This window comes from Bactrocera neohumeralis, chromosome 6 (genome assembly GCF_024586455.1).
Source record: "Bactrocera neohumeralis isolate Rockhampton chromosome 6, APGP_CSIRO_Bneo_wtdbg2-racon-allhic-juicebox.fasta_v2, whole genome shotgun sequence".
Taxonomy (NCBI): domain Eukaryota; kingdom Metazoa; phylum Arthropoda; class Insecta; order Diptera; family Tephritidae; genus Bactrocera; species Bactrocera neohumeralis.
The window spans coordinates 58,580,540-58,604,053 of NC_065923.1; the positions used below are offsets into that span (position 1 = coordinate 58,580,540).

Below are 23,514 nucleotides of genomic sequence, written 5' to 3' on the forward strand. Positions count from 1 at the left end.
TTGACAATATTGTGTCGCATATGAAAGTGTTTTGCCGTTTAATTTATTTATACAACATACTTACTTACAATCATATACAGAATCGCTGTTTTCATTCATACTAAAAGTGTATAATGCAGTAGGCAATCATTAGAATACGTTATAACCACATATTTATTATAAAATAGAACACGTTTTTATTATCATAATTACTTTCATGTTATTTCATATACATGTATATATCAGTTTATTTATTCAAGCAGAAAAAACTTAATTTGCGTGAACAAACTTTATTAAGGAATGAGTAAATAAATATTTTGTATGGTTACTTGTGTAGAAAAACTTAAAATATCTTTTTATTATATTTTTTTGGTGAGCTTGTGTAGCACACGTTGCTGACCGGCCATCACCGCTAAACCCTCTAAGGCTTGTGACCCTTCTGAAATTAAAGAAAATTTAGTATTTATTTAGAAATTAAATAGAGTACATAATCACTATACTATATATTAGATTTACTCTTATACATGTAGAGTACTTGTTCATATAAATAAGGGAATTAAATTAAATTAATATTCATGTATTTTATGTTGGTGATATTTCTTACAACTGCTTTTAGATTATAGATGGTTTTCAGTTTTAGACAAGTTTTATTACCATATTCCCTAACTCATGTAACTCCTTACTAAGTTGAAAATAAGATTAAATAATTACATAAGCGTTCAAAAGTATAGTTATCACGGGCCAACTCAAGCACTTAAATTGTCTCTCTGTATATGAGACATGATTATTAATTTTTAGAATAATAACCAAAAGATTTTTAATTAAAATTTCAAGGGAATATCAAGGATATTTTAATAACATGACATTGTATGCTTCACTTTTTGCTTGATTTACATTTTCATTAACACAAAAAGACATAAATTAATTTAGTATAACTAATTATTTTTTGAAAATTATTAGAAAGTACAAATGAAACCACTCAATACAATATGCGTTCCAAAGTACACAGGACTTTTTGAATCTAGCGCCCCCTGGTGATGCCATCTATATGTCGACTGGTGCGTTAGAATCTGCTATCTTTATCGATTGTCCAATGAGAATTTCATGACATTTCATCGATTGGAAGTGAAGTTATTGCATTTTAAGTGTCAGTATGTTTGTGTTATCGGTGCGAAAATGAGCTTCGATCAAAGAGCCAACATTAAATTTTGTTTTAAAATTGGTAAAACTTTTACCGAAACGTTTCAATTGATGAAACAAGTTTATGGCGATGATTGCCTATCCCGTAGCAGAGTGTACGAGTGGTTTCAACGTTTTCAAAGTGGTCATGAGGACATAAATGACGATCAACTTGTGGGCCAATCAAAATCCGTGATCACCGGAAATTCCATCAAAACTGTGCGTGAATTCATCAAAAATCAACCGAAATCATCATTGAAATACATGGAAATGGAATTGAACATCTCCAAAACATCGATTTACCGCATTTTGACGGAACATTTGGGCTTACGAAAGGTGTGTGCACGGTTTGCTCCGCACAAATTGACTGACGACCAAAAATTGCTCAGAATCCAACATTCGATTCGACGCTTGTGACCGATTATTTGACCAAAAATCACATTTTAACCATTAACCACTCCCCGTATTCACCTGATATGGCACCGTGCGACTTCTTGCTTTTCGGAAAAATGCATTTGCCGATAAAAGGAAGGCGTTACGCACCTTGTATATCAGAACCTGCTCAGTATTTCAAAGGAAATTTCGCGTGCAGTCAAGCAAAGCTTTCAGGTATTAGTAGGCCAAAATATAATATATAATCTTCTTCTATCTATATATATAAAAATTAATTTCTGTCCGTTAGTTTCCAGTCCAGTCCAGACCTTTTTACAATCATTACATTACAATCACTCACTGTTGTCGAAGGCGGATGTCAGAGATGGCGCGAGAAGCAACGCGATAATATTGGGCGAGAACGAGCGATGATTGACTGCATGTTTTTTCATATGCAATGGCGAAGCGAAAGCAAAACGAGAGAGCAGTTCGCAAACTGATGACCAGAGAGGGACAGATCATAAAAATAGTCGTATTGCTGTCAGAATTGCGTTGACAGTGAAGTAGATAGGCTTAGACTACATAGATAAACACAACAACAGCGAGCTCGACATAATGAAATTGAGCCATTCCGCAGACGCAGCGCTCCTGTAATCCTGGAACCAGCTGCATTTCACTATGATCCGACGCTACGACCCTTTGATAGAAGCTGTGAACAGTGGATCTGGTGAAATTTACTCCTTCATGCTTCCGGAGGAACCGAAAAAACGTTCTAAATTTTATTGCTTTTTTCGAGGATTAGATCGCGAAATGATGTAGCTCATCTGAAATAGCTGCGAGTCTGCATGAAAGCAAGTGAACTGCACATTCTGTCTTAAAATTACTATTAAACATGCAAACCACTGAATCACCAATTTGCAGCATGGCCAAAAATAGAGCAATAGCCAAGATCATTTAAGTAGGCAAATTGATTGTCTGGGATGAATGCGCAATTGCCCATAAAAGGTCACTGGGGGCACTGCACAGAATGTTGAAAGATCTTCGTGGCGACCAAAATATTTTTGGTGGAGCCATGATTCTGTTGTCAAGTGATTTTCGTCAGACTCTTCCAGTTATTCCCCGATCAACTGTTGCTGATGAACTAAACGCATGCCAAAAGTAATCGAATTTGTGGCAGTACATACATAAATACACTCCAATTAACAACTAAGTTACGAGTGTTTTTGCCACAAGATGAAACTGCAAATGTGTTTGCGAAGCAGTTGTTAGACATTGGAAATAGTAAAGTCGCAGTCATCTCGACCGGATTCATCACATTATCCACAGATTTCTGTCACATCACATAATCAAAAGAGGAGCTTATTCAGCGTGTTTTTTAGATATAGCGCAACAGTTCAATAATCATAATTAGCTGGGGGAACGAGTGAGTGGGTTGCAAAATAAAGACGTTGAGGATCTCAATGGGACTATTCAGAGTTTTCTTCCAGGACAGTTGTTTTCTTTCAAATCAGTCGACACCGTTATGAGCCAGGATGACGTACTCAACTATTCCACGGAGTTTCTAAATTCACTGGAATTGCCTGGATTACCACCTCACAATTTGCCGTTAAAAGTAGGATCTGTTGTCATCATGCTGCGAAACATTAATCAACCCCAACTGTGCAATTGTACAAGACTGGCTGTGAAAAAACTGATTAATAACGTCATTGAGGCTACTATAATAAAAGGCAAAGGAGAGTATATCTTGATCCTGTGGATATCAATGATACCAATGGATTTACCATTCGATTTTAAACGCTTACAATTTTGAGTACGCCTGGTCTTTGCGGTGACCATAAATAAATGATAAGGACAATCTTTAGAAGTTTGTAGAATCAACGGGGAATCTCCCTGTCTCGTCTTATTTACAAATCACGTAACAAAACAAAAAATATACTTTATAACAAAGATTTAAATTGATTAACCGACTGTATCATAACAGTGTGTGTCTTTCAATATAAAATTTAAACCTTATAAATAGCCAGTATTTCAGGAAAACTCTGTTTTGTAAGTAAGAAACGTGAAGTGTCGAAAATAATAATAAAACTTCATGCTTCATTCACAATATGTTTTTTTTTTTATTAAGTACAGATTCCTTTTGTTTGTTTTGAAATTATTTTATACAAAAGTTTAGGTTTTTATCCATCAATTGAGGCAGTACGAAATCTGCGGGTCAACTAGTATAATATAATTTGCACATGAACTCATTCGAATAATTGTAGAAACAACTAGAAGGATGGAACTCATAAATGGGGATTAGAGCAACGGATGCATATGTACCGAGTTCTTAAATTTTTAGCCCCAAAACACATTATGTCTAAAATCATATAAAGAAAAAAGAAGGGCGATAGTTTTTGAATTAGATAGTAAATGATAGATAGACCAAAATGTGGAACGATTTCACTCACAACAGGAAGTTTTGAGTTACGGAAAGTACTGAACCGATGAGCGTAGATAATTTTATGGTATTTCGTACCAAGCATGATTGCTTTTATAGCTTATTATACTGGGTGAACATGCTTCTCAGAAGGAAACATAGAAGGCCCTTTAAAACATATAGAATGAGCGAAAAATCTTAAGTACGTAATCTACCTTAACGGTATTTAAATGAATAAAATCATGAAATAGGCATTAAATTATTTGTTTTTTTATTTTTAATATCGGGACATTCATTGTTCTTGTATGAAAAATTCCAAAGAAAATTTTACATACATATCTTATATATAAAAATGATTCGCAAAATGTGTTGCTAAGCGCATAACTCAACAACGCCTGGACCAATTTTGCCAATTCTTTTTTTTTAAATGTTCGTTAAAGTTCAAAGATGGTTTTTGAGGCGAGTAAAATTCGAATAATTTCCGGAAACCCTCTAAAAATAGCCCATTTGTTTTTCTCATACAAACGAATGAATGTTTGTTTGGTGATAACGCTAAGAGAACGGCTGCACCAATCTTGATGAAATTTTCAGAGGTTGTTCGTTGTGGATCGGGGAAGGTTTGGAAATAAAAATACCTTATACTTTTCATGAGGAAAAGTCGGAAAATTGGACTATTCCAAAAAGTAACTTTTTTCCATACAATTTTTTTTTTTTTTTTTTGTTTGTTTTGTTTTTCAATATTTTGATTTGTAAATTATTTGAATCGTTCAATTTCGGTCGCTTGCTTTTTAACTCCGGTTATTCAAAAGCTAAATTATTAAAGATTATTCAGTGAAAACTATATGTGTGTTTCACACAAAGTGATCAATTACAGATTGAAATTTGTTACGAAGCCAAGAAGAGGTTGCGCTAATATCGGTCGGCGTTCTTTTTGCCATCAATGTATGGCAGCCCAAGACGCATGAACAGTACTCCCAGGATGCAATGACATACGTATGGAATTATGGATCGCGATCAAACAGCAAAACGATCGTCACGATGTCACAGCACGACTTTTCAAACAACACTTACGATGTTTGGTGGACGTTATCTTGAAGCAACCTATGGTATATGTATGTGTATGGTGCTGTTTGCTGGATGTACTCTGTTGAGCTGCAAAAAGAGGTTTGCCGCACGCACACATTCTTCTTTGGATGGTGGATGGTGGTTACACCAGATCAAATTGATGAAATCATTTCTACGGAAATTCCCGATCCAGAGAAAGATCCAGTATTATACGAAGTGATGAAAACCAATATGGTTTACGGACCTTGCGAACACTAAACTGAACTGCAATAAAGCGATTTTTGGGATATTTACTTTTGGAATACATGAAAGTTTTCCCCGACTGTTGTGCGTCTCGCGGTTCAAATTCATTTAAGTCATTGCGTTTTGTGTATGGTAAAGTGTGTGCAACTTTTTGAGAAGCATGCCAGCAATTGCAATTGCTGGAACATGATAATCACTGGAAACAAACGATGGGCAATTCGATAGCTACTTCACATGCCACTGAAGGTCGCATATACTAAGAATTGGAAATGGGCAAATTGCGATTGATACTTCCAGAGGTTTGATATCAATTCACCTGCCTTTTGTCAATTCACTTCAACGAAAGATGAACTCATCACGAATGTGTATTCGAACATTGGCCATATTATCGTAACTGCGATTACTTGAGTGCACGAGCAATTTTAGCTGTGTAATGGAACCTGACTGATTGTGACGCAGTTATCGAATACAAGGGGACAACCATTTCAGTTCAAACATATTCAGTTTCGGTGAATCTGGAAATACTATGTTTTTCACACGGCCAGATATACATACGTGGCGTGTTCACGAGTTGGAAAACCATCTTCTCAGTACATTTCCGCACCAGAACAGAAACCAAAAATGTTGTTTATCAAACTGTGCTACATTGAAAAAATTTAGAAAAATCGCAAATAAATGATTTTCAACACAATATAAATTCAACTTTCTTTTCATTTCAAAACTCATAATTTCACGCAGGACAACGGCTGCGGGGTCTGCTAGTGTTAAATAAAAATTAAAAAGTATTGTAACCCACAAATCGCCATTGTATTTTACGTTGCTATTTGTTGTTTTGCAGAAAATATTTCACCCATTTTTTGAATTTAAGTATACTAAGACAATAATCGACCCTATTCCCGTTTAGTTTTTTAAGTTTTAAGGGTTGTTATCGCTGTTTCGTTCCTCAATTTGAATTCTTGAAATCACCATCAAAACTTTAATTTAGAATTAAGGAAGTTTGGTAACACCTAGTAGCGCCTTTGTATCTTACGTAGTTATTTGTTGTTTTGTTTTTTGTGAATTTAAGTAAAATAACAATAATCAGGTGTTGTGAAATCCAAGACAGAATTGCTAAGCTGTCAGAATTGCAAACCAATTCTGATTTTCAATGGTGTCACAGAATCTGTTTGGATTTTAGTCTTTTCGAACATTCGCAAAACCAATATTCGAATCAGCTGCTTACTAATGTGACAAAACTTGCAAATGAATACATTTGAAAGCAATCCTATTAAAGTGTTTAATCAGTTCAGAATTAAATGAAGATTTTAAGAGATAACATTTATTGAATAAATAAAAACGCATTTGGGTGTTAAATTACGTTTATTACGTTTTGTAAATCCAATAATTAACACATTTCGTGTTTTATACTTATGCTTTCCCTTATAGAAATTAAAATAAATTAATTCGTAATAAAAAAATAACTAGATTTCTTAACTTACATTTCAAATCTGTGAGCGACTATCTTCTTGCTTTGTTTCTGATAGCAAAACCGATAAAATTGGTTTCCGTGACACCCAAAACCGATACAAATTCTGTTTCGAATATCAAACCAATAATATCTGAATTCATGACAGGTACTACTTTTTTTGATGGGTTTCAATTCTGATTCCGACAACTATCAGATTCCACAATTTTTTACTTTATGTCAACCGTCGCCGTCGCGACGTGATCAATGATTTTTTTCCCCTTTCTTAAACCTTTGGCATACGTATAATTTTTTTCCAATTCTGACACTAAAATAACCAAATTTCAATATTCGGTTCAAATAAACGCGCTCGTTTCTATATCGCCCTCAATCATTACAACACCAAACAACGACTGTTTCTATATCGTTACTATACTCTTTTTAAAATTGGGAAATACCAATTTATTTTCGATAAATGTCGATAACGCCCAAAGGAAACGTTCTTTGCCTCCATCAACTTCAACCCGTCTGAAACTTTCATATTGATCTTTGATTCGTCGGAAAAAAGCACAGTTCGCCATTTTGATATTGCCAAATTTATGTGTATCCTCGCATATTCCATTCGAGCCGGTCTCTGTTATTTAAACAAATTGCAGCATGAAAATCCACCTTGAACAGTTCGATGTTGTATGGATCTTTGTGATATATTTAACCGTAATTGTCTTGCAATACATGTTGCAGATATAAAATGCTTATTTTTTATTGCCCGAATTATCCTCTTATCGCAAACTAAAGAGCCTGATGTGCGAAATCGGCTCAAAGTTCGGGAAACAATATCATGATTTATTCAAAACATTTTTGCAATAGTCATTAACCGATCTTTTCATTGACGAACTGCAACTAAGTATGTACAAATTAAAAAAAATAATAATAATTACACATATCCAACATTTGCTGATAATTAGAAATCGTTAGGCAAAAGTTAGAAATCATAGACATGTGCTTTAGATTTATCTCACCAGAATTTTTGGTGTTTTTCATATTTGATTTTTTATCTTTTTTTACTAAGTTAATTTGTTTAATTTTATTAATTATTAATGGCCTAGTAATAAAAAATAAAGAACAAATCATTTAATGACTAATTTATTATTTTGTAAATGTAAATACCGACAAAGTAGATTCCGTGCTTTAGTTTTGTCGCACACTGTATATAAGTGATCAGCGTGACGACAGACTCGTCCGTCTTTTTGGATATAAACGAATTGCTTTGTCAGTTTTTGAGGTATCGCTCTATAATTTTGCATATCTTGAATGATTTATGTGGACCTTTACTTTCGATACATTTAATATATGGACTCGACAAAAAAGTGAAAATAAATATTTTTTTAGTAGAAAGTCTTCTTCCATACAAACTAAAAAAACCAGACACCAACGTTTGGATTTCGTATGTAAACTTTGAATTGGCCCAATAGATGAAGCGTCAAATAAGTTTTCAACTGCAAGGTGTAGAATAACATCTAAAGAGTGAGTGCGTCTAATTAACCGAAAAAACAACTTTCGACTCTTAAAATGCATCAAAACTGTTTTATACAACTTTTCGTAAAATAAAAAACACTTTCTAAGAAAGATAGCAAAACATAAAATTTTCTGACTGTCTAGATTTCTTTGTTCGCTGCTGTTTAGAACTGATAGTATAGATAAATATAATCAATATATAATTTTGATGAAGAGATAAAATTGCATAAATAAATATAGAATATTTAGACAAATTAGTGGAAGACATAATTTTTGCTGAATAAAATCAAATAATAATACAAAAAATAAATAAAAGTTAAAAGAATAAATAAGTTTAAAAAAATGTTAATTTGTTTTCGCGTTCAGAGCATTAGAGAGCGAAAAAGAACAAAAAATATTAAGAAATGATATATAGTAAACGAAAAGTGAATTAATATTTGTTATAAGGTTAATATGCTATTGAAAAATTAAAAATAACTAATTATAGCAATAACCTTAAAACGTACGTGTGGAGATTGCAGATAGCTCTGCTTAAAGTTCAAAGGTTTGGTTTAAATACAAAACAAGCATGCAAAATAAAAAAAACAAAAAAGTAAATATGAATGGCAACTAAAAAGTATGATCAACATATACAACTTGATGATGTTATTCCGAATGAAGGAAAAAGCCGTGTGGAAAAAAAAAACAAAAAATTAAAGGCTCATATAAGATGATGAAATAAAAAGAAAAAAACTGCATCCCATTAAAAAAAATTACCTCATCATTATCAGCATCTTCTTTAAAATGTCTTGAGCGCCGTTTTTCGCCGCTGGTGAGCAGTTGTGCAACTTTGGTTTGTTTAGCTAAATCTAATGCTTCTTTTTTGCTACGCAACGCACAGTCCTCCAATGTTTCGGCTGCCTCGAACATACCCTGTCGCCGGTACAGGGCGCCGAGATTCTTTAGTGTTGTCGTAACAGTTGGTGTATCGACTTTCGCCGCCTTATGCCAGCCACCGTATTCGCCGTATGGTGTATTATAACAATCATCATATTTATGTTCTTCTCGCTCCTCAGCAACCTATCCAGAAATGATTTCAAAGGTATTGCAATACAACCACACAATATGCATAACTTATTATTCATAACTCACAATTGTAAAGTCAATCAAAAAAATATATACATATGCATGACTACTGAAAATAAGCAGTTGTCTCATATATACATATGTATTATATATATTGGTAGATAAGTATATAAATGCTATTCAAATATACGCTGTTAAGCGGAAACACGACTTTTTCCTTGTTTTTGGTTTATTTCTTTGTTCGTTTCGTTTGCAAAGCGCCGCTAAAGCTTTTTTGCTGCCTATTACATATTAGCTAAATAACCACAATTGACACTTACCTGCCAAATTGGCTTATTTTTGCTGTGAATGGCACCAAACTCACGTTCGTGTGCACGATTTAAGACTTGCTTATAGAGGACTTCGGCTTCTGTATATTTGCCCTGTTTCAGATAACAGCTGGCCAGGTTGTTTTTGGTTTTGGCGACATTTGAATCGTCTGGACCGAGTTTCGATTCGTATATTTCTAATGCACGTTGGTAATACTTTTCAACTTCATCATATTTTCCCTGATTTTGACACAGCAATGCCAAATTGTTCAATTGCTTCGCCACATCGGGATGATCTTTACCGAGCACCTTTTCGCGTATTTCCAGTGCACGCTTACAAAGTGGTTCAGCATCTTTATATTTGCCACGTTTACCATACAAAACAGCTAAATTGTTTAAGGTGGCCGCTACGGCTGGATGATTTTCACCTAGTGTTTTGCCCCGAATAGACAACGCATCGTTCAGCAGATTGGCTGCCTCTTTATATTTGTTCTAAATGTTAATTAAAGTCAAGGAAATTAGTTCAATAAAATCGTATACTATATATGTATGAATTTCTCACCTGATCGCGATAGACTAAGGCTAGAATATTTAACATCGTAGCAACATCGGGATGATCGTGGCCACTAGTTTTCTCCAAATCTTCGAGTGCTTGTTTGCAAAGTGGAACTGCCACTTCGTATCTAATTATAAAAAGTTAGTTTTAACAAAATAGAAAATAAATTTAGCTAACAGTTAAAAAGTTTTAATTTTGTTAATAAACATTACTCCATTAATTTTAAAATTAATTATTCAAATCAGTTTTTAGTTTTATCAAATAAGCCGTTATCTCGCTTAATTTTTTATTGTTACTCTAATGTCGCAATATAACGAATTTTGCTTGGATAAAGAAATAGCACACATTTGGTTATTTGTAAAAATATTCGTTATTGATTGACAGTCGTGTAAAAAAGACTTTAACTGTAGCTGTTAAATTAATTTAAAAAATTTAAAAAATTGGCACAATATTGCATTGTACTCTGAGAAAAAGGAGAATTATTTTTGATCTACATAAAAAGGGAAAAATTAATACTAAATTTTGTTAAAAGTTATCATAATTTTCTGAAAAAAATAATCCGCAATCCTGCACGTAAAACAACAGAACATGCTATGACAGATAACATGAAACAACTATCAGAAAAACACAGCCTAATCCTTTTAAATCTTCTTTATGGCATAAATTTTGAATTAACTCATCCAGTAAACTAGTACGAAGGCGTCTCAATTAAACCATTGCTCTCCAAAAGAAACATAAGATCCCGGCTGAACTTTGCCAAAGAACATTTAGAAATGGACGTCAAATTTCGGAAGAATATTTTAGAGCGCCCTAAGTACACCACAATACCATTAAGCACGGCGGTGATAGCGTAATGATCTGGGAAGCGTTTTTCTCAAAAATTCTATGGAACCATTTCGCGTTCGAATCGATGCATGTGAATTGGATTTTTATGCATGACAATGATCGAAAGCACGCAGCTAAAAATGTGAAGAATTAGTATTGACGTCCTGAGCTGGCCAACTCAAAGTCCCGATGCAAACACCTTTTTTAATTTTATGGACCGATGTTGAGATACATATTGCTAAGAAATTATTCAAAAATCCTGAAAAGCTTTGGATTGGCATCAAAAATGCGTAATACGCAATTCCATAAAATAGGTGCCAGAAGTTAGTTAGAGTTGGACTCGACGATGCCAAGCAATTTTGAAAAATTGTTGGCACACTTAAAAAACTTCTAATAACTTTTCTTAATTTCCGCAGAAGCGGTCTACTGTCCAGAACAAAATACGCAATTGGAAACTCAACTTTTTTAAAAAGGACCCCTTAGATAGATAGATAGATAAATAATTGAGGAATGCATCGCGACTTTAGGTCTATTGTGCCCTCTCCTAACTCACAGGGACTCACTAAGCCCCAGTATATTGATAAAGTCCAATATCCTACAGGGTGCTAGTGAGGTGATGTGATCCCTATTCGAAAACATGGATCCAAGGGCCTTTAACCTGCGACCCCTTGAAAAATCTCTTTATTCCTCAATTTATGGTATGCCTTTAATTAATAATATATCTGCGACCCGCTTGAAAAATCTCTTTATTTGAAACGTTAGATTGGTTCTCAATTTATGGTATGCTAAATTTATTTTCTCTTTATATTAATAATATATAATATGTTGTCACGTAACAAAAAATAGTCTAAAGGCGTTAAATCGCATGATCTTGGTGGCCAACTTACGGATCCATTTCTTGAGATGAATTGTTCTCCGAAGTTTTCCCTCAAAATGGCCATAGAATCGCGAGCTGTGTGGCATGTAGCGCCATCTTGTTGAAACCACATGAGTCAACATTTAAATGTTTCTTCATTGTCATGAACCAATCTAACGTTTCAAATAAAGAACCGATGAGATTTTGCAAATTTTATGCGTATTTTTTTTAAAAAAAGTTATCAAGCTCTTAAAAAATCACCCGATATAATATGTTGTCAAAAAAGTCTTGCGGTATTTTCGCTAGTTGGCGCTGAAAGCGCGAGCTCCAGTTTTATTCGTCGCATCGGGTCATGCTATAACTTTTTGGAAAGCTCATTTCACGCGCTAACACGTGTTTGATTGATTGTCGTTTCTTTGAAGTCGTTAGTGAGTTATAGCGTCGCAAACATGGAGCAAAATAAAGAGAAAATACGGCATATTTTACAGTACTACTACGATAAAGGCAAAAATGCATCTCAAGCCGCCAATAAAATTTATGCAGTTTATGGACCCGATACAGTTTCCATTTCCACCGCACAACGATGGTTTCAACGTTTTCGTTCTGGTGTAGAGGTGGTCGAAGATGCGCCACGCTCCGGAAGCCCTGTCGTCGAAAATTGCATAGTAGCGCCGTAGCATCGGTCAAGAGCTAGGTATAAGTCATCAAAAATTCATTTCAATTTCAATAAAAATAAAAAAATTCAATAAAAATACCGCAAGACTTTTTTGACAACCCATTATATTATATAACACTACTTTTATTTTCCAAGACAATTTTTCTATTAAATAAATAAATATGGCTAAAAACGAGTGCAAAAACAGAGTTACAAGTGATGCATTAAAACAAATACTTTTTTATATGAATTATTTTTTCTTTTTTATCTCCAAAAAATTGAACAAACATTTTTATAAATTTTTTTATTCCAAATACTGTGTAGAGAATTAAAAAAATAAAAAATTACTCACGAACGTCGGAATAAAAGTACACAATTTTAAGCCTAAAAATCGTGAAATTAACACTTAAAAATTTATTTTTAATCCTACGTACTGGATTGAAAAAAATTTATTCCTCAACTTATAATTAAACATTAAAATAATAAATTGGTTTAGAATTTACATTTTTTCGCTTTGCGTACTTGTGCTCTAGTATTATTCTTAAACCATTACTTTGAAAATAAAAGCATGCTTTTAATAAAGTATCAACATAATTTAGCTCTGTTTGTTTTATGGGTGCATGGAAAACTACATATGTATAATCAGGTAATTTAAAATGACTCTTTTTATGCACTACAATATATGTATTTCTCTCAATTATTCACATGTAAAATAACGTTTTATATGCTAAAACGCATTCTGCAAGAGTCAACTCAATTGTTTTTACTTATAGACGTTGCTCACCGCTGTACATGTATATACATATACACAAATCCCATATACACACATACTTAAAAGATAATAAAAGTCCCTTTAACAATTCGTACAGAAACCAATTATGAAAAGTACCAATTAATTTCCACTTATTTCAGATCGGGAAGTTTGTGGAATAAAAAAAAATTTCGCCAATTTACCTTATTTTAGCCGATTAGAATCCATAAAATTTAAATATGAAAATAATATATATATGTACATATGTACATACATTAATACAAAATTCAAAACTAGCACAAAAAGTTTTTATATTTGAAACTGACAACCCTATATGGGGCATATGAAATTGTGTTTTGATACAAAAAAGCCGGCAAATACTTGTAATATAAAAATTTCTGCAATTATCCTTTTGTTCAGCATGCCTATATGCTCTCTTACCTACACTCATTTTACTCATTTATTGTTCTCACACTCTTAATTTTATTTTGAACTCAATGAACCCGCAGCCACATACAAAAATATGCACGTACATACCATATTTGTATTGAAGCGCATACACACCTGCCTTGCGAAGCATATTGAATCACCAAATTATGCAAAGTACGTAGACGTGCTGGTATCTCATAACCAGCAGTCGAATTAGCGAATTGACTTGGCGGCGTTGGCGACATATTGTTTCGCTCATCATTTTCTTCATCAGGAAATAGTTCGACGACTGGATCGGTGCGGGATTTTTCACATGAATCCTCTTGCTCCTGATTATCATCGTATTTTTTAACAGATGCCATAAATTCGAGGTGCTTTTTCTCTTCTTCCAATTGTGCTACCAATTGTTCGGAGGCTTGGAATTTTTGCTGTGTATTGGCTAGCTCATCGCGTAGCCACGCATTTTCTTGATGTAATCGGCGTACTTGTGTTTTTAATTTTTGTTTTTCGGCCTCGATATTTTGCAAATGTGAGGCTAGTGCCATCATCACTTGAGCCTCAGACAAACCCAATTCAATATGTTCAATATTTTTTCTAACTATATCGGATTTTTCATTTTCTCGATGAGCTTCGCCCATACCAGTCATCAAGGAGACGTGTTCTACACGCAAGGCCTCGAGACCTTGCAGCACTGTTTTTGTATTGCTAATAATTTCGTCTTGTGTCATTTGAGTCATCTTGCCAATGCTTTCGATTTTTCGTCTGAAAATGAGTAAAATTAAAACATACATATTAAAATATAATCAATCATGGCAATTGTGTGAGCGTATGTATGTATGTGCATATTTGAAAATACTACGACTCGAGTTTTCAACATATACATATACAAATATATATCGTCAAGACCTCAAACTTTAAAGTAAACTAAACATAAATACATGATTATATTATGTTATGTTTGATAACAGTAAATTAATAGTACTTACATTCTATAGGTTCTTATTGCCTTAGATGCTATCATTTTGTAAAAAAAATATTTTTTTCAGTAGCCAAAATCCTTCTACGTCCGTAAGCGCGTACATTTCCACTCTCTCTGTGTGTACAGATGTCCAAAAATCAATAATATTCCTAGCATATTTATGAATGGTCTGCGCAAGCGCACGAAAAATTACGTCATTTTCAACCCCAAAACACAATATAGACTCCAAACGTTACCATACACAAAACAAATATTAACTAAAGGACATGAAATCAAAAACTATACGAAACTTGTTAGCAAATATCACTATAATAATGAATAAATTACGAAATCGTTTAAATTACTATAAAATTTAAATAAATAGTGTATAAATGAAATACCGCCGGTAAAAGTATGTCAGTGGATTGCAATAATGTCAAATTAGCTATAATACCCTTCACAAATATAAAATATTTCGTACATATTGGATTTTTATACCCTGAACAGGGTATATTAAGTTTGTCACGAAGTTTGTAACACCCAGAAGAAATCGTCGGAGACCCTATAAAGTATATATATAAATGATCAGTATGTCGAGCTGAGTCGATTTAGCCATATCCGTCTGTCTGTCCGTCTGTCTGTCTGCATATATACGAACTAGTCCCTCAGTTTTTAAGATATCGTTTTGAAATTTTGCAAACGTCATTTTCTCTTCAAGAAGCTGCTCATTTGTCGGAACGGCCGATATCGGACCACTATAACATATAGCTGCCATACAAACTGAACGATCGGAATCAAATGCTTGTATGGAAAACTTTTACATTTGACAAGATATATTCACGAAATTTGGTATATATTATTTTCTAAAGCAACAATGTAATCTCCGAAGAAAATGTTCAGATCGGTTGACTATAGCATATAGCTGCCATACAAACTGAACGATCGGAATCAAGTTCTTGTATGGAAAACTTTCACATTTGACAAGATATATTCACGAAATTTGGTATGTATTATTTCCTAAAGCAACAATGTAATCTCCGAAGAAACCGATCAGATCGGTTGACTATAGCATATAGCTTCCATACAAACTGAACACATAGTTACTAACAGAAATGCACCTGTGAAGGGTATTTAGCTTAAGTTAACGTTTTTTCTTGTTGTAGGTCAGTTTGTAAGGCAGCTTTAAAAAAAAAATATTTATACATCATATACTTACTATATATATACAGTGGACCAATAAAGTTTACAAACACCTAGTTCTATTAAATTACGACATGTTTATTTGATATAAAATAATTAATTTTGTAATTTTTTTCTATCCATTTTAAAAGATGTATATTTAACATTAAATTTAGAATATCAAAATATATTTTTTTTACATAAATAAAAAAAAATAATGCTAAAGCTTAAAATGGGCATAATTTATATCAAAAAAGTTTACGTACACCAATGATTATTTATATAAATCAAAAGTTATTACAATAGTTTTAGTGGTTTTTGGCCTACAATTTGTTGCTATTATTGTCCCTAGATATCGATGCTCAATGCCCACTCAATAATGCTTCTAGTATTATTTCCTGATATTTTGACCCACTAAGTCCATGAGCCTGCTTTTTGCTTATACATCTTTTGAAATGGATAGAAAAAACCACAAAATTTATTCATTTTATAACAAATAAACGTGTCGGAATTTAATAGAACTAGGTGTATGTAAACTTTATTGGTCCACTGTATATATATAATCTTGAGAATCTCCTCCCTCTATACATAACCATTTTAACCCCAAAATCGGGGATACTATTCTAAATCTCAGCCAAATGCGACCTTTTTGTTATTGTATGAATAAAAGGAATTGAACAAAAGCTAAATATTGAATTGAAGTTGTTTTTGCACTATTTAACATCACTTATATGTAACTTATTAAATAAACCACTAAACTAATTGTATTACATTATCACACTTCAAAATAGATCGGTAAATTTTAGAATAGCATCCCCCAATTTCGGGGTTAAAATGGGTATGTTCGGATAGAGAAGGTCCTCCAGATTAAAAAAATATATAAATATAGTTGCCGCTGAGCTATGGTTTTTGAGGCATTAGTATTTAAAGATCAAAAATTCACTATTTAAAACGCGTGTTTCTCCGATAACCCTGGTCGAGCGAATACCCGGGGTGACTGAAGTACTTTCGCATAGTACTCCTTTCTGCGTTAAAAATAAGAAATATATTGAGTTTTCGTTATAAAGTGGTTATATTTTTTGGTTATCATGCACTCATATTGAAACAAAATTTGAGTTTTCGTTATAAAATGGTTAAATTTTGGTTATTATACATATGTATATGTATGTCTGCGATTTCTATTTTTTTGAAAATACGTTGTTTTGTATTTTAGGTGACAATATACATATATAATATTATTATATAATATTACTTATTTGTTTAATAAATTTAAAAAAGAAAATATCCATTTAATCTATATATATAAAAGAAAGTTGTTGTAGGTTCACCATTTATAGCTCAAGAACGGCTGAACCGATTTGACTGAAAATTAGTGGGGAAGTAGCTTAGAACCAGGGTAAGGACATAGGATATATTTTATCTTTTTATATCAAAGGATGATGGAGTCATGTGTAGAAGTTCACGCAAGTGAGGAAAGTTCTCTGATCGCCATTCACTTGGGAGTGGCCAGAAACAAGTCTTTTACATATGACTCAAGCAGCTCACGACTTCCCGTATTTGACCAAGTATCCTCTGGGTAGCCTAAGAACATCCGTTTGAAGGCGATCTAAAGTGAGAAGGCGAAACATCCCCTGCATAGGGTTGCGCGCTGGGTTTGGGACCCGCCACGTAAAAAAAACACTCCAATGGAAAAGCAACAACAGCCTCGGATGAGAGACCCCCCTTTTGATGACGACCATGGCAAACGAAATAAGGACTACGAATTGAGGGCATGCACCTGGAATGTCCGCTCCCTTAATTGGGAAGGTGCCGCTGCTCAGCTGGTTGATGTCCTCGTAAAAATAAAGACTGACAACACCGCCGTCCAAGAAATGCGATGGACGTCCTTGTGGCATTTACTACAGTTGCCATATAAAGGAGCGCAAGTTTGGTGTGGGATTCGTGGTGAGAGAGAGACTCCGTCGCCGAGTACTATCATTCACTGCGGTGAATGAACGTCTAACCACAATCCGCCTCAAAGCGAGGTTCTTCAACATATCGCTGATTTGCGCCCATGCCCCGACGGAAGAGAAGGACGATGTGACCAAAGATGCCTTTTATGAGTGCTTGGAGCGCACTTATGAGGGCTGCCCCCGCCACGATGTCAAAATCGTGCTTGGCAACTTTAACGCCAGGGTGGGCAAAGAAGGTATCTTTGGCACTATGGTCGGTAAATTCAGCCTCCACGAGGAAACATCCCCAAATGCGTTGAGGCTGATCGACTTCGCCGGGGCCCGAAATATGTTTATCTGTAGTATTAGATTCCAGCATAAGAAGATTCATCAAGCTACCTGGCTGTCTCCGGATCGAAAAACTACCAACCAGATCGATCATGTTGTGATAGACGGAAGACACGTCTCCAGTATTTTAGATGTGCATGCGCTCCGAGGTCCTAACATCGACTCGGGCCACTATCTTGTTGCAGCTAAGATTCGCACCCGCCTCTGTGCAGCAAAAAACGCACGCCAACAAACACAAGGAAAGTTCGACGTCGAGAAGCTGCAATCACAACAGACAGTCGAACGATTTTCTACTCGGCTTGCACTCATTGCCCTCTGAGAGCACTCGTCAACAACTCGGTATAAGGGAACTGTGGGACGGCATTTCAAACTCCTTACGTACAGCTGCAACCGAAACCATTGGTTTTCGGAAAGTGCAAAAGAACAGCTGGTACGACGAGGAGTGCCGGGTCGCAGCGGAGAGAAAACAGGCTGCCTACCTCGCAACGTTACGATCGACCACTACACGTGCGGGATGGGATAGATACCGAGAGTTGAAGAGAGAAGCGAGACGCATTTGCAGACAGAAGAAGAAAGAGGCTGAAATGCCGAGTACGAAGAGCTTGATAAGCTGGCCGACAGGGGTAAAGCTCGAAAATTCTACGAAAAACTGCGGCGGCTTACAGAAGGTTTCAAAACCGGAGCATACTCTTGTAGAACCCCCAAAGGTGATCTAGTCACCGATGCCCAGAGCATACTTAGATTATGGAGGGAACACTTCTCCAGCCTGCTGAATGGCAGTGAAGGCACAACACCAGGAGAAGGCGAACCCGATTTCCCAATCGATGACGATGGAGCAGACGTTCCATTACCCGACCATGAAGAAGTTCGAATAGCAATTGCCCGCCTGAAGAACACCAACCGGCAGGGGCCGACGGATTGCCGGCCGAGCTATTCAAACACGGCGGCGAAGAACTGATAAGGAGCATGCATCAGCTTCTTTGTAAAATATGGTCGGACGAAAGCATGCCCAACGATTGAAATTTAAGTGTGCTATGCCCAATCCATAAAAAAGGAGACTCCACAATCTGCGCCAACTACCGTGGGATTAGCCTCCTCAACATCGCATTTAAGGTTCTATCGAGCGTATTGTGTAAAAGATTAAAGCCCACCGTCAACAAACTGATTGGACCTTATCAGTGTGGCTTTAGACCTGGCAAATCAACAACCGACCAGATATTCACCATGCGCCAAATTTTGGAAAAGACCCGTGAAAGGAGAATCGACACACACCACCTCTTCGTCGATTTCAAAGCTGCTTTCGACAGCACGAAAAGGAGCTGCCTTTATGCCGCGATGTCTGAATTTGGTATCCCCGCAAAACTAATACGGCTGTGTAAACTGACGTTGAACAACACGAAAAGCTCCGTCAGGATCGGGAAGGACCTCTCCGAGCCGTTCGATACCAAACGAGGTTTCAGACAAGGCGACTCCCTATCGTGCGACTTCTTCAATCTGCTTCTGAAGAAAATAGTTCGAGCTTCAGAACTAAATAGAGAAGGTACCATCTTCTATAAGAGTGTACCTCGTATCCTCGGCCTCAACACCCGCGCCGTTAGTTCTGCTTTCTTCAGACTGGACAAGGAAGCAAAAGAAATGGGTCTGGCAGTGAACGAGGGCAAGACGAAATATCTCCTGTCATCAAACAAACAGTCGTCGCACTCGCAACTTGGCACTCACGTCACTGTTGACAGTCATAACTTTGAAGTTGTAGATAATTTCGTCTATTTAGGAACCAGCATTAACACCACTAATAATGTCAGCCTGGAAATCCAACGCAGGATTGCTCTTGCCAACAGGTGCTACTTCGGACTGAGTAGGCAATTGAGAAGCAAAGTCCTCTCTCGACAAACAAAAACCAAACTCTTTAAGTCACTCATAATTCTCGTCCTGCTATATGGTGCAGAGGCTTGGACGATGTCAACAACGGATGAGTCGACGATGCGAGTTTTCAAGAGAAAAGTTCTGCGAAAGATTTATGGTCCTTTGCGCGTTGTCCACGGCGAATATCGCATTCGATGGAACGATGCGCTGTACGAGATATACGACGACATCGACATAGTTCAGCGAATTAAAAGACAGCGGCTATGCTGGCTAGTTCATGTTGTCTGGATGGACGAAAACACTCCAGCTCTGAAAGTATTCGACGCAGTACCCGCCGGGGGAAGCAGAGGAAGAGGAAGACCTCCACTCCGTTGGAAGGACCAAGTTTTGCTTGGAATATCCAATTGGCGCCACGAAGCAAAAAGAAGAAACGACTGGCCCGCGGTTGTTAACTCGGCTATAATCGCGTAAACGGTGTCTACGCCAATTAAGAAGAAGAAGATATCAAAATTTAATACAACTCATAAATATGTACAAAATTTATGTTTCAAATAATAAGTATTTGTTCAAAATTCATGTTTGTAGGAATCATTTGAATATATGTATGCCTACAATTTTAAACAGATTCTTCTTCAAAAATAATACAATTGCTAAGTATTTGTAATAGTAGAAAAGAACTGCAACCATATACGCAGTGAAATAGATTATAACTGGCTCAGTAATCAGTCGTTGAGTATGTATTATACAACATGCATAAAAAAAGACTGTCATAACCTTTCCATCCGACTTTTTCGTCTTTCCACGCCTGGGAACCGGTTCATCATGTGCCGTTCACTAGAATGACAGTCGATTGGACTCCAGTGGCAAATGATGGAGCTATGTTTCTATTGTCACACACCGACGCAAAAATTCGGTTTTATTACGATTAAAGAGCGCTCAAATACTTCTCAGAATCAGTTATTCGTTGTTTTTATTGGATTATGAACTTATTTATTGTATTTTCCCCAAAAAAGCAATGCTTTATTAACACACGAAATGCTTTATGATCAATTTTTTTGTAAACTAACACAAGTTGCTTCTCAAAAATCCTATATCTTATTAACTAATAGTTATAATCCATCTAATAAAAATCATATTCATAGATGGTAGTAGTTGTACGAGTATTACCTATGCATCAGCCACAGTGAAGCGTATGGATATGCGTAGTATGGATTTATTTAAATGTTTATAGTTTAATTTAATTAGTTTGAATAATTTAATTAATTTGAAAAATGTACGTAGAGTGTGTAAACGTAGTGAAATAGCTTGTTGAAATGTTCGAATTTCGGGAATTTTTGAACTTTAAAGTCAAATATCTCGTAAAAAAGCGTTTGCGGTACCTATAACCCTGCATAATTTTATACCCTGAACAGGGTATATTAAGGGGGTATTCTGGTATAGAAATTTAAAAAAATCGATTTTTTTTTATATTTTCAAGTTTAACTATTCAAAAATATGTTGTACAAGAGGATTTTTCAAATTCAAATTATTTTCGGAGATATAGGCATTTTTCTGACCCGGCATCCAAACTGGTTCGGCCGGAACTAATCGAACAAAAGACTTTACGCGAAACTTTAAAAGCGTTTTTCTCAAAACTGATTTACTTGAAATTTTTATACTCTTCTTTACAGGCTTGTCTATGGTTGGAACTAGCCCCCCCCAAACTTTTATTTTTATTATTTTTAAAAATTCGAATTTGTCAGAAAAAGTGATCCAAAAAACCTTTTTTTTCTGGCAGCCGCCATTTTGTGAAAAAAAAATTTTCCCACTTTTCCGTAGTTTCGGCCATTGCGACATTATTCTAGATTAATAATCTTTTTTTTTTTTGGTTTCAGATAACTAGGAGGGTTGAAATCATAGGTATGGTCACGTGGAAATTTTTAGAGACCCCCCACTTCGTCAGCTCATAATTTTTGAAATTATTTACTTTTTTTAGTTTTTAATTTTTTTCTGTACTCTTCTAAAATTAACAAATAACTAATAAAAAATGGATGGTAAAAATATTAATTGCCTGTTTGTCACGAAGTTTGTAACACCCAGAAGGAAGCGTCGGAGATCCTATGTCTGTATATATACGAACTAGTCCCTCAGTTTTTAAGATATCGTTTTAAAATTTTGCAGACGTCATTTTCTCTTCAAGAAGCTGCTCATTTGTCGGAACTGCCGATATCGGACCACTATAGCATATAGCTGCCATACAAAATGAACGATCGGAATCAAGTTCTTGTATGGAAAACTTTCACATTTGACAATGTATCTTCACAAAAGTTGGCACAGGTTATTTTCTAAAGCAACAATGTAATCTCCGAAGAAATTGTTCAGATCGGTTAACTATAGCATATAGCTGCCATATAAATCGAACGATCGGAATCAAGGGCTTGTATGGAAAACTTTCGCATTTGACGTGGTATATTCACGAAATTTTACATGGATTACTGCTTAAGGTAATAATAAAATCTCCGAAAAAAATGTTCAGATCGGATTACTATAGCATACAGCTTCCATATAAACTGAACACATAGTAACTAAAAGAAATGCACCTGTGACGGGTATATCAGCTTCGGTGCAGCCGAAGTAAACGTTTTTTCTTGTTTAATCAGGAGGACTTCCTCTTTCCAACGGTACCTTCAGATCGCGGCGCAATTAATTTGAAATATATATAATTTATAGACGCTTGTTTTATTAGAACTAAGATTGCTAAATAAAGAAAGAGGAATTAACAAAAAAAAAAGAAGTTTCAACGAATTCCTTCCGCCCATACCCATTTTATCCTCGAAATCCTTAGACAATATTCTAAAGTTTTCTCTAAAGTTTGAAATTTTGAACTTTTGCCACTTTTTTTACTTCTGACCCATAAAAGTGTAGGACATACGAAGGTATGGGAAAACATATGGTCTATTATTTATATTACATTTAAGGGAGACGGTTTATGGTATATATGATAAAGAGGAAGGAATGTAATACACTGAAAGAGCTTGCTGGTACACTTTCACAGCTATTAAATCTATAACTAGATATATAGATCTATAACTAAGACGATATTAGTTTTGCTAGTGTAATCAAGTACTTATGTACATACGAGTAAAACATACATACATATGTATGTACGGATGGATTAATATGCTATAAACATATGTGTACATATCTAACTTGCAACACACTTTTCTATCATATACATATATGTATATACACTTAAACTGTTGGTATTTGCCAACGACACTTTGTTAAAAATACGTACATTACTTCACTAATGACTCACTTAAATTTGTTAATTCATTTTCTCTATTCCAAATGAGCTAATTGCTGCTATCATAGGTAAAGCAGAAACAAACTGACACTAAATATTTATAGGAGGTTTCATAAATTTTTACCTGCAGCAAGAGTCGAATGATATCTGAGAGTCGATCAACTGTTGAAAACTCAACTTTTTGAATCGTTTGATGCAGAATTATTTATTTGCGCTGAAAAAAAACTTAGACGGTCCAAAAGAGTTTCGACCGAAATTTATGGAACGAACAAAATACTTGACTGCACCTAA

The 23,514-nt window shown here is 35.1% G+C and overlaps 1 protein-coding gene across 3 annotated transcripts; it reads right to left on the minus strand.

The window, feature by feature from the left end:
• Positions 1 to 129: 129 nt before the first annotated feature.
• Positions 130 to 23,514, minus strand: LOC126763264 (kinesin light chain). Of its 3 annotated transcripts, none has more exons than XM_050480573.1 (6): positions 23,348 to 23,514; positions 14,645 to 14,751; positions 13,794 to 14,420; positions 10,149 to 10,269; positions 9,599 to 10,078; positions 130 to 418 (listed from the first exon to the last, which is right to left on the minus strand). In XM_050480573.1, the coding sequence occupies exons 2-6, from the start codon at positions 14,677 to 14,679 to the stop codon at positions 401 to 403; spliced, it is 1,281 nt and encodes a 426-aa protein (XP_050336530.1). In that variant the 5' UTR covers positions 14,680 to 14,751; positions 23,348 to 23,514; the 3' UTR covers positions 130 to 400. The 3 variants fall into 3 exon arrangements, with proteins under 3 accessions (XP_050336530.1, XP_050336529.1, XP_050336528.1); XM_050480572.1 differs by lacking the exon at positions 14,645 to 14,751 and adding an exon at positions 8,970 to 9,272 and having other exon boundaries at positions 23,348 to 23,512; XM_050480571.1 differs by lacking the exon at positions 23,348 to 23,514 and adding an exon at positions 8,970 to 9,272.